Source organism: Anguilla anguilla, chromosome 8 (genome assembly GCF_013347855.1).
Source record: "Anguilla anguilla isolate fAngAng1 chromosome 8, fAngAng1.pri, whole genome shotgun sequence".
NCBI classification, from domain to species: Eukaryota; Metazoa; Chordata; class Actinopteri; order Anguilliformes; family Anguillidae; genus Anguilla; species Anguilla anguilla.
This window is the reverse complement of record NC_049208.1, coordinates 52,457,392-52,469,451: the sequence shown is the minus strand read 5'-3', so window position 1 is coordinate 52,469,451 and position 12,060 is coordinate 52,457,392. Positions and strand designations below refer to the sequence as shown.

The window sequence follows — 12,060 nt, the reverse complement described above, 5'->3', positions numbered from 1 at the left end:
CTGTATATTAACGTTTTTGACCAAATTTAATTTAACAGTCATGTTGAAGAAGGAAAAAAAAACCTGGCATCAAAAAAAAGACAAATCCCCCCCTCCTTCTATTAAATTCATGTCAGAAGCTTTTGGTCCAATAGAAATAACTACTGAGCACAAGGCAATATAGAACAGATATCACAATAGATCCAGCGTTTAACAAGCAGCCTAAAAAGTGCTTACAGAGCTCCCCCTAGTGGCCGAATCAACAACTGCAACATGATCCACATTACTGAAAAACAAATTTTTTTATTTTTTATTTATTATTTAAATATTCCTGACAAGCAGCTGAAATCAGCGCAAACTGTATGGGAACACGGGTTGCATTTTAAACTTAACAATGTTGTCTATGCTACAGAAAAGCAGTGCTGTTGCCATCTCTATTATATATAAAAAATGGTCCAGTTCAAGTACATCTACTGTGCAGCAAACAAGATTTAATTTTTTTTTCATCACAATGACAAACTGTCAGTATCATAATTAGCAATTTTCAAAGTCCCAAGTTTAAAAAGTCTAGTTAACTTGTTCCCACTTACTGAGGCCAGCAACTCCCAAGAATAGAAACTCCCAATACGCTCACTTTATTGTTATGAACTGACACGTTTCAACAATTTTTATTTGTCAAAGTATTTGACAAACACAATATGTTGAAAGGCATCAGTTAACAAACAAATATTTGAAGATACTATGTTGCTGTGTTTGCTGTCCAAATTGGAACAACAGGCTAGATTTTTTTTGTGACAAGACACCCCACCATTCCAAGGAAAGCCAGTTTGCTTGTGGCAGAATACCACTAAAACTAATGTAGCTTGTGAGTCTACTTGTACTTGAATATTTCTAAATACAAACAAATAATAGTAGAAAAGTTACACGTGATTGGAAATGTTTGGCTGATTTTTTTCAGCACATTTGGTTTGATTCCCTCGTCACCTTGCCTGGGAATATGCATCTTGCTAAAAATGGAAATGTAACTGTACGTCTTTAAATTTAGCATCTTGCAGGTTTAACATAAAAACAGCATCGCCATGGATTGCTGTTGGACTACAACTCCCAAGCTGCCTCCCATAGCAATTTCCCTGGCTCAGCCTGATGACCTAGCGGACTCGTCTCATCGACACATGACCCTGCCCTTCATCCCTGGCTTTGAAAACAACATTCATGTTTTTCTGTTTTTACTATATGTTTTTTTTTTTTAATTTAATTTTTTTTTTTTTACTATTGAGACAATGCAGTCCTTTGTTTGGACTTTCTGTCCATTCTGCAAACGAGAGAGACACTCTCCTCGCTCCTGCTGTATCGCAACCCTGTTCACGAAAAGGAGATGTTGTTTTACTAGATTTAAAACTGCCCTGTGCTCATACTCCTGAATCTCAACTCATCTCCGACCTCCCCCTCCCACACTCCTGTCCCTCTCTCTCCCTCCCTCTCTCTCTCTCTCTCTCTCACCCACCATCATCCCCCTCTCCCTCACTCGTCACATTTTCTTGTTCACTCGTACTCTGCGATAAGCACCATCATGCCCACCCCGAAGAGCAAGGCCAAGATCTCCATCACCGATTGGCCCAGGGTGGACCTGCCCACCAGCAGCTCTGGCAAAACGGTCACCGTGGCGATGTACACAAAGCCGCCCGCCGTGAAGGGGAGGATCCAGGCCGTGGCCGCCGCCCCCACTCCTTCGGCCAATAGGGAGCAAGCTGTGCCGGCTAACGCTCCTAGGGCTGTCAGGAGCTGAAGACACATGGCCTGAGAGAGAGAGGGAGGGAGGGAGGGAGAGGGGGAGGAAGAGAAAGGGAGGGAGAGAGAATAGAGAGGAAGAGGGAGGGGGAGACAGAGAGAGAGGAGAGAGGGAAAGAGAGGAGAGGAAGTGGGAGGGGGAGAGAGAGATGGAAAGAGACAGTGAGAATTGAATTTGAATTTGAAAGAGAGAGAGGGGGAAAGAGAACGAGAGAAAGGGACAGCAATAGCGAGAGACAGAGAGAGAAATGAGAGGAGCGAGGAAAGGGCATGAGAGGATGGGAAGAGTGGAGAAATGGAATGAGAAAAAGAGGGAGTGAGAGAGGATGAGTCTCAGAGAGAAGGATAAAGAGATCGGGACAGAGATAGAGAGAAAGAGGAGGAGGCAACAGAGAAAAGGAGGGAGAACGATTTCACATTGTTCAGTCACAGTAAACGCAAAAAATCCTTAAAACACAAGCAGTCCTCAGACAGATACACAATTCCATGCCCGTCCCGCACTTTGGGTTATAAACCACTGTAGGGAAAGGGGTACACACACACAGACACACACACACACAAAAAAGCTGGCATCCTCATTCTCATAATCATCATCCTCATCATCATCCTTATACTCATACTCATCATCGCCCTCATCATCGCCGTGGTCACCTTCTTCTTGGTGCAGCCGGACTGGACGAGGATGGCGAAGTCCCCGATCTCGTGGGGCACCTCGTGGAGCAGGATGGTGAGGGTGGTGACCGCGCCCACCGCCGGCCCCGCCAGGAAGGAGGCGCCGATGGCCAGGCCGTCCGTGAAGTTGTGCGTGAAGTCGGCCGCCAGGTTCAGGTAGCCCGACACCTTGATGTCTGCAAGGCCGCCAGAACGCGAGGTCAGTGCACGGAAAACCTCGTTTCCCAACTTAAACAGGAAATACTGATACTGATCTTCATGTCTTTGGGAGCCACTAGCTTTTGGCTTTATCACTGAACTCACAGTGCTGCCGTTTGATGTGAACGAGCGCAAAAGCTCTCTAGGTGACCTTCCCATGACCTCTGCCAGTATCCACGGAGACTCACACAACCAAATGTTTACAGATGGTGTTGCTGTGTGAGATTATATAGTGCATTATGGGAGATAATGTAGTGCACTAAGATCATATGCTGCATTCTGGGAGAATATGTAGTGCACTAAGATCATATGCTGCATTCTGGGAGAATATGTAGTCCCCTTAGATTATTATAAGGTGCATTCTGGGAGATAATGTAGTGCGCTGTGAGATTATATAGTGCATTCTGGGAGATAATGTACTGCCGTGTGAGATTATATAGTGCATTCTGGGAGATATTGTAGTGCACTGTGGGATTATATCATGCATTATGGGAGGTAATGTAGTGTACTGTTCGATTATGTGGTACATTCTGGGAGATAATGTATTGCTCTGTGAAGTTATGTGGTGCATTCTGGGAGATTAGGTAGTGCACTGCAACACAACATAACTCACCTGTGCTTTTCTCTTCCTCTTTCTCTGGTGTCTTCTTCTCAGTTTCCTCTTTTTTCCTTCGTTTAACCCCATCTTTTTCCTCCGTCTTCTGTTCCTCTTCTTTCTCCTGCTCCGCCTCCTTTGCTTTGTCCATCTCCTCCTCCTCCTCCTCCTCCTTCTTGTCCTCCTTCACCTCCTCCTTCACTTCCTTCTTCACCTCCTCCTCCTGCTCCTCGTCCTCTCCGTCGCTCTCCTTCGCTTCGGGCAAGGCTGTGGAGAGTAAAGGACCGCATTAACAGAAATGAAACTGGACCCTTACAATCTGCCACCTACGACAGAAACACCCAGAGAATGACGCTCCGCCCAGAGACGCAACTGGACGCATTCCGTACGCGTTTAACGGAATGGGGCTGAATTCTTCCCGTAGTTAGCACTGTGAACCGGTAACTAAGGTCTCTTCCGAACGACGCTTGTACCCACAGCACTCTGCGAGGAGCGATTCGTTGAACAAGCTACGCTTTGACACGGTCTTCATCATGTTTTTACTATCCATGTCATCCACCTGATTGTTTTTTTTGTTAAACTCTGTACCTGCTTGTACTGCTACGGGACGTCTGTCCGCCTCGTCTCGTTCCTAAACGTTTAATTTTGCGGCAGTAACGGGAGCGGGTGCTTACCGTGGGAGTGGGCGTGTCCGTGGGCGTGGCCATGGCCGTGCCCATCTTTCAGAAGGCGCACAAATTTCTCCACCATGAGGAAGGCCACAATTCCACCCAGCACCCACAGCCCCACCGACATCATGTGGCCATGGGCTCCACCTGCAGGCAAGATGCGGAACTGCACCACTGAGGATCATACACTTCGCCAAAGCAGCAAGGATTATGTATAAGCGTTAAACATAAAGAAAGTCAGAAGTATCACAACAATATTTGGTGTGACAGGGTTAAGTCGATGCAGATACGTAGTAGGGCCAGGCTAAAAGCTGCATTTTATCTGTGCCTGAACAAAAAACATGGTCACATGACAGGAACTGCATTACTACTGCACATTCAGTTTCACATCCTGATGCTAAAGAGCATCTCTGTTCCTACCATGTGAGTGGCCGTGGTCATGTGACTCAGCACTGGCGTGTGAGTGGCCGTGCTCTTCGTCTCCGTGGTGAGAGTGGGGCTCTAAGGAAGCGAGAGGGAGAAACAGAGATTAATATTCCAGCAGATTACCTAAATTTACAGCCCGAGTCCAAACACCATTTTAGACCGATTTCATTACAAGTCTCAAGGCATTTAAAAATATACACATTCAGCAGCAGGACAACGCACACCAATATTTATTTATTTATTTATTTTCCTTCATTTAAACAGGTAGTCTCATTGAGATCGAGATCTCTTTTTCAAGAGAGACCTGCATGTACATGTAAAACACATATAAAACACATTCAACAGACAAGTGCATAAAAACAATATATAATATAAATGTTGTGATCGATTACATTTCAATTCTGTCCAGGAAGTTAACTGAAATTCAATCTAAGAAGGGGAAAAATACCAACTAAAGGGATTTTTTAATCAATGAACTGGATTCCAAAAAACTTCCTGAAGTGACTGAATCAGACTGGTAGAGCCCCCAGCCCCCATACCCACACGGATTTCTAATCTCTAAACCCTTTTTTTTTTCTTTCTAAACTCTTTTTAAAGATCATAAATATGTAATTTGGTTACATATTTACAAAATATGTAAATATGTAACCAAACATTCTAATGCTGATGTCACAGTCACTACTGTTGACTGAAAGCAGTGATGTTCTAGAACACACTGACATTGTATTTTGTAAAAGAAAAAAAAAACCCTACTCTTCCAAAGGTTTAAAGAGGTCCGCGAGATCAGAACCAGCTTTGGACCGGCGCTACTGCACCGGGGGAACCCGTACAAACCCAGAGCGTGAGGGATGAGGTGCAGGAAGGCGTCTCCCAAGAGGCCTCCGCAAGCGAAGCTCAGCAGAACCTTGAGCAGGTTCTGGTGCTGGTCGGTGTTGGACTGGACCGGGATGAGGAACAGGATCAGGAAGGGGGCGGCACTGATCAGCAGAGTAGCACCGATGGCCTGATCGGGGTCAGAACCCGAGGAAAAGAACAGAACAGCACCAGCCGGGTTGGTTAACGTACCGCAGGACGGCTGGATTAAGATCAGGGGGATTTTGGGGCTGCCTGGATGCTGAAATCACTACGGACCTGGCAACCTCAAGGCTCACTGCATAATGCTGAGCTTATACCAGGAGATCCCAACCCTGTTTCTGGAGATCTACTGTGCTGCAGGTTTTCATTTCAACCCTAAATTAATTAACTAATTAACCCGATTCTACTAATTAACAGAGATCTGTAGCTGTCAAATGAGGCGTTCTTGGTTACGGTTGGAGGTAGGGGTGCACCGATCGATCGACCGTGGATTGGAACCGGCCGGTTCCCGCTGCATTGCACACGATTGGTGACACCGGCAGATTTTGGCCGATCGTTATTCCGGTTTTTATGATGTAAGAAATGTGAGCAGAGTTCCATGTTCAAGTTGCATTGGAATGCCGCTGCTAGACCTAGATCTTCCAAAATGTCAGTCGTCTGGAAACAATATACTGTGTGTGAAGTGGACATTAAAGGTCTGTTTTTTGTTTCGACCTGGTTCTTATTTTCGTAATATTTTTCATCAATGCTATTGGTTCTGATAGCATTTTACACAGCTGCTTCACTGTCAAGTTCGGCTTTTTAGACGTTTTTTTTCCCTGCTCTATGCCAGTAGCTTCACCATGGCATCTATGGGGCATATCAAGACCACAGGCCACCGGCTCTATGTACCTTCAAGCTGTTCCAGTTTACCTAAACCCGTTTATTGGGAATTGAAATATAGGAATAGGCATCAGCTGATTTGGCTTTAAAAAATTTGGCAACTGGAATCAGCTATAAAGATTGATGATCGGTGCATCCATAGTTGGACTGAAAACCTACAGGACATAGATATCCAGGAACAGGGTTGGGAACTAATGCTTTATATTTATATACATGAGGAGAAAGAGAAAATTTGGAGGTCCAAAGGGGTTTTCAAATGCCTGGAACTAGTTTTTAAACATTTATTTAAAATTCATGATTAATGAATCCCATCCGTCCATTATCTATACCCGCTTATCCTGGGCAGGGTCAAGGGGGGTGCTGGAGCCTATCCCAGGATGCATTTGGCAGGAGGCAGGAATACACCCTGGGCAGGCCACCAATCTCTCCCAGGGCACACTCACCATTCACTCATACCTATGGGCAGTTTAGAGTGTCCAATTAACCTGAGAACATGCAAACTCCACACAGAAAGGTCCAGGCTGGATTTGAACCCAGGACCTTCTTGCTTCTTACGGTGCTACCCTTGATTAATGTATTGATTAAAATACCCTTAATTAAAATATTTTTGATTCATTCAAATATGAATTCTCCACAGTAAACCTGAAGGCAGAAAAGAGTGAAGGCAGTCAGTCATTTTGTCCTCATCCTGTCTAAATGTCCTGTTTGCACAGGCGACACCCTCACAGGTAAACACACTGAGCAGGTGTTTCCCCTTTTCTGGCAGAAGCGTATCATTACACACACACCCAGCAGCAAAAGGCACTTTAACAATGTGGACACCCGGACAGCAGTCAGTAAAAAAAAGGAGGGGGGTGGAGTGAGAGGAAGTAGGGAGTGGGGAGTGGGTAAGGAGTGAGCAGGGAGGAGGAAAAGAAGACAAGAGTAGGAAGAGAGAGAGAGTAAAGAGTGAGTAGGAGAGCAGAGAAGAGATTGGCTCTCTCTACCTGCGTCCAGAGCTCCACCATGTCCCTCCTCTCTCCCCCCTTCGCGTTTCTCTTTGCCCTCTCGGCTCCCTGGGCATGGCTGTGCGAAGCTTCGTGGGCGTCGTCGTGGGCGTGGCCATGGTCGTGAGAGTGGGCATGGCCATGGTCGTGGGCGTGGCCATGGTCGTGAGAGTGGGCGTGGTCATGGTCATGGGCGTGGCCATGGTCGTGGTCATGGGCGTGGTCATGGTCGTGGCCATGGCCATGGTCGTGGGCGTGGTCATGGTCGTGGGAGTGGGCATGGCCATGGTCGTGGTCATGGTCGTGAGAGTGGGCGTGGCCATGGTCATGGGCGTGGCCATGGTCGTGGTCATGGGCGTGACCATGGTCGTGGTCATGGGCGTGGTCATGGTCGTGGGCGTGGTCATGGTCGTGGTCATGGTCGTGAGAGTGGGCGTGGTCATGGTCGTGGGCGTGGCCATGGGAGTCCTCAGGTGCTGGCAGGTTGGCCTCGGCGCTCCACTTGCTGGCTCCGTGGTGCATCTTCACCCCCTGGGGCTCGTGGGAGTGGCCATGACAACCGCCGCCCCCGTGCGAGTGGGCGTGTCCATGGTGACCGTGCGCGTGTCCGTGGTGACCGTGCGCGTGTCCGTGGCCGTGGTCACCGTGGGAGTGAGAGTGGGCCAGAGCGGACCCGGTCATCATCAGGAACGCGCTGGCACACAGTAATGCCACCACTAGGAGGCTTTGAGATGTCCTCATTGTTACCTGTAGAATACAAAGGGTACACTACACTTAAACACCCTGTGAATCATAATCTCTGATATATTACACATAAAGACCCAAAGAACAGAATTACTGCGATATTAGGCCTTCATGAGGAGTTATGTTGTAACCAATCAGCAGAGTGCCTGTTTTGTGGGCAACGAATCAAACGAGAACTTGGAAGCGAACACCTATATAAAACAGACAGGTGGCGTCACACCTCCAAATATCAAGCATGTTTGATACTTAATAGTCTTAATAGTCCTAGGTACAATTAGCAAAAACTAAATACAAGCTACATCTTTACGTGGTTGCTTAATGAACACATTACATGCAGGAGAAATGTAATTGCAAATTCGACACACAAATTCGACCATGAAATGCACTTTTGTACGTCGCTTTTGTACGTCTGCTTCTCATCCCCTTGTTACGGAAGTGCCGCAGGGATCTGTACTGGGTCCTCTGCTGTTCTCCTTATACACCAGATCTCTTGGTTCAGTTATTAATTCACATGGCTTCTCCTACAATTGTTATGCAGATGACACACAACTCTTCTTCTCTTTCCCCCCCTCGGCCACACAGGTCAATGATAAGATATCTTCCTGCCTGGCTGACATCTCCACCTGGATGGCCAGCCACCATCTGAAGCTCAACCTCAACAAAACTGAGCTGCTCTTCTTCCCGTGCAAGACCTCCTTACTTCGTGAGCTCTCAATCATGGCTGATGGCACCACAGTGACTGCCTCTCACTCTGCCAAGAGCTTTGGGGTGGTCCTGGATGACCAACTGGACCTCAAGGAGCACATCAAGGCAACACCATGGTCCTGCAGATTCCTTCTGTACAACATCAGAAGGATTCGACCATACCTGACGACGCACTCCACCCAGCTGCTCGGCCAGGCTACGGTGACCTCTCGCCTTGATTACTGCAACTCTCTCCTTGCAAGCCTGCCAGCTTGTGCCATACAGCCACTACTGTCCCTCTCCGAACCTCCCCTTCACTACCCATCTTCCGCCGTGACCTGAAGACTCATCTCGTCAGACTATACCTAGACTAACCACCACCACGCTGTATATTTCACTCTAAATCCCCTCCCCCCTTTTCATGACACTTGTTACATGTTGCCCCATCCCAGCACTTTTTGGTAATTTGTATTTGTCCTAATACTGTAGCTTATTCTTCTGCCTAGTTGGCTTTGCAGAGGTTAGGTCTGAATAGTGTTCACTGTGTGAACTAAACGGTGTTCTTGGCTAGAAATAGCTGTACAAAATAAGTATTGTACCTTACTGAACCTGTGTTTAGCAGTTGTCTATGACCATGAAATGCACTTTTTGTATGTCGCTTTGGATAAAAGCATCCGCCAAATAAATATAATGTAATGTAATGTAATAAAAGCGTCTGCCAAATGAATAAATGCAAATGTGAACAACGCCCTAAGTTCTCTATCGCAGTGGCAAGAGTCACAGCTGCAAATTCAAAACTAGCCAGGCTAATAAATTCCCCCACCATCATAACAAGAAGTTCAACATTCTTTCGCATTCTTGTATATTTTATATTGGTAGCATACTCACTTTATATGTACAATTTGTACATTTTTACAAAACTTTACTTACAATATGAAAAGGTGTATGGACACTGCGCCCACAGCTGTTGTCGCAGTGTACGCACAACACAGACCGCATGGACGTAGAAGCTATTATTTATGACCGTTTAATGGAAAGTGAAACACGTAGTAAAAATGTATTGGCGATTAACACCGCTAACGTTAACCTAAATATCTATATGCTCTGATCGTATAGTCACATCTTTACGACAGGTGAAACAGATTTACACCATATGAAATAGATTATACCAGATTATCAGACAATGATTGTTTAGACACTGACGGAAAATGAAAAATATGAAAAATATACGGCAATGACTGGACAGATTTGGCAAAACTGGTATTGCTAGAGGGGGCGGCATCGTACCATCACTGCGTTTCGCTTTCAAGTGAACTAACTATACAAGTGCACATCCAACGAAAGTGTTCATCCAGTTGCTATTTTAGCTAGCCTGCTAGCAAAGTAAATGGACGCAAGAAGAATCAATGGCCAAATACTTCAGGGCCTGATAAGGGTCCAGGAGAAAAGTTAGGTACCTCCATTCTTATAGCCTACTAAAATCTATCCCTAAGTAACTTAACGTTAGTTATCCTGCGTGTTGCAAACTTAACCAGCCAGCTACTGAACTGAAAACCTGTAACGCCAAACATGCTATCCAGCTTTCTCCCGATAGCTTTCAAAAGTCCAGTGACGACTGGACACCCTGTGCCTGGAACAGCAGAAGGGGAGACATCATGTGAGATGCAATGGCCAGCAAACGTTAGCCGGTTGGATGCTCATTGCAAAGCGAAATAATGCAACGGAGCAAGCTAGTTTAGCCAGCTGACAATCCAACCAATGCTAGCTAACGTTAGAGTATAAGCTTACAACTCATCTCACTGGCTTGATAAGACTATGTCGCAGGACCAGGAAAATTGCAAAATAATACTCTGCAAAGCAGTACAATTCTTACCAGTTAGTAGAACCGTGCTGCCGTTTGCAGTCTATGGGGTAAATACAGTAATTGATTATCTTACGTATTATTATTGTTGCCTAGACAGTGCCACTTCTCACCTACTATTCTTTCTCAGACGTGGCATCTAGGCAACTCAACACAATTCTCGCGTGATTCCGTTTGATCGGCTTTAAAATATCGTGAGATTTTCTGCGAAGAAGCGGTCTGAGCTTGAACAGCAAACCGGATGTGCTGAGCAGGGTTGCCAAATATTACACAAAACCCCAAACGTAGGGGATTTTAAAGGAGGAATGATAGAATTTTCAGGATAATTTTAGGGGAAAGGATCCCAATATAGACATTGGTGTGTTACCAAACAGTTTTAGTTCATCACCTTGAAAACATGAGCAACACTTGCCAGTTTCAGCACTAAGCATATCTCAAAGCATTCACTGAATATTGAATGAATGAATGAATTCATGAAATATGCATCATTGATACAAGCTCTGAATCTGAATAAATATCAAACAAGTAAGAATGAATTCAAAACTGCCAGTGGTTTAGCTAACCAGCTGCACCGGGAACAACAAGATGAACCTGAAGCCACGTTCACAGCCTCAAACACAGATCATACAAACTGTAACTTTATTAATGCTTTAAACAGTTATGTGCAAGGAATGAGTCCATGTTACTCACCTGTCTGGATCCCTAGGACTAGATATTCTGGATGTTTTTTATTTAGATTCAAGTTGATAGCTTATCTAAAAGTGCAAACTCAAAGATAGTGCACAAATTAAGTTATTTATGAATGAACGACTGAATGAATGCATGCATGAATGAAACATTGCATTTACATAGCCCTTTTACAGATGCTCAAAGCGCTTTACAGTGATGAGTGGGTACTCACCTCACTCACCACCAATGTGTAGCACCCACTTGGGTGATGCACGGCAGCCATTTTGCGCCAGAACCACACATCAGCTGAGGTGGAGTGACAGAGAACAATTTTTAGCCAGTTAAATCAGGCGATGATTAGATGGCTGGTTGAGAGAGCCAGGTTCAATTCAATTCAATTTTATTTGTATAGCAAATAAATATTAGTATAGAGAGAGCTGTCACAAAGACGCTTTGCAGAGTAGCAAGGCAAGAAACAGAGCAAACAGAGCAAACACCAAGCCTGAACGCACAAGCAAGCAGAGTAAGGCTGGGGATTTCACTAGAATACTGGGGAACCCCATACTCTTTGTGATGAGTGTCATAGCATCTTTAATGACCACGGTGAGTCAGGACCTCAGTTTAACATCTCGGCACCTCCTACAGCACAGTGTCCCCTTCACAGTAATGGGTAATGAGGTTTACTAGGCCAGAGGGAAGATTTCCCCTTGCTTTATGTTTTTGAATAGCCATCTCTATCATAAAATATAACACCAATAAGTGTTCAGTACATTGACTTGAACTTGAACTGAATATCTATTAAAGTAAAGCCTTAGGCATACAGATACACCTCAAACACATTTAATAATAAATGAAATAAAAATCAATAAAATGAATACAGTACACTAACAGTTGAGTGGAAATGACAGTATGTAAATATATATACCGGTTCATGGGAGGATGCAAGCATGTAATTAAGACTTTGACATCTCTTTGTTGAAAGAAATATTTTGTGGCTAGTCTGTTGTCATCAAAACAAGGTGCGTGTTATTACTTTTGTTTGTGTAATGTCTG

The 12,060-nt window shown here is 45.1% G+C and overlaps 1 protein-coding gene across 2 annotated transcripts; it reads right to left on the bottom strand.

The window, feature by feature from the left end:
- Positions 1-1,215: 1,215 nt before the first annotated feature.
- slc39a7 (solute carrier family 39 member 7) lies at positions 1,216-10,501 on the bottom strand. Of its 2 annotated transcripts, none has more exons than XM_035428235.1 (9): positions 10,351-10,501; positions 7,314-7,796; positions 7,050-7,193; positions 5,161-5,329; positions 4,321-4,401; positions 3,907-4,047; positions 3,251-3,499; positions 2,419-2,615; positions 1,216-1,776 (listed from the first exon to the last, which is right to left on the bottom strand). In XM_035428235.1, exons 2-9 carry the CDS (start codon positions 7,788-7,790, stop codon positions 1,522-1,524), a joined length of 1,713 nt encoding a protein of 570 aa, XP_035284126.1. In that variant the 5' UTR covers positions 7,791-7,796; positions 10,351-10,501; the 3' UTR covers positions 1,216-1,521. The 2 variants fall into 2 exon arrangements, with proteins under 2 accessions (XP_035284126.1, XP_035284127.1); XM_035428236.1 differs by having other exon boundaries at positions 7,050-7,236; positions 7,483-7,796.
- Positions 10,502-12,060: the final 1,559 nt, after the last annotated feature.

Coding starts and splice junctions, on each gene's coding strand:
- slc39a7 (XM_035428235.1), bottom strand. CDS start 7,790: ATGAGGACATCTCAAAGCCTCCTAGTGGTGGCATTACTGTGTGCCAGC. Junction 4,402..5,160: donor CCTCATCCCTCACGCTCTGG/GTTTGTACGGGT, acceptor TCGCTTCCTTAG/AGCCCCACTCTCACCACGGA. Junction 4,048..4,320: donor TGACCACGGCCACTCACATG/GTAGGAACAGAG, acceptor TCTTGCCTGCAG/GTGGAGCCCATGGCCACATG.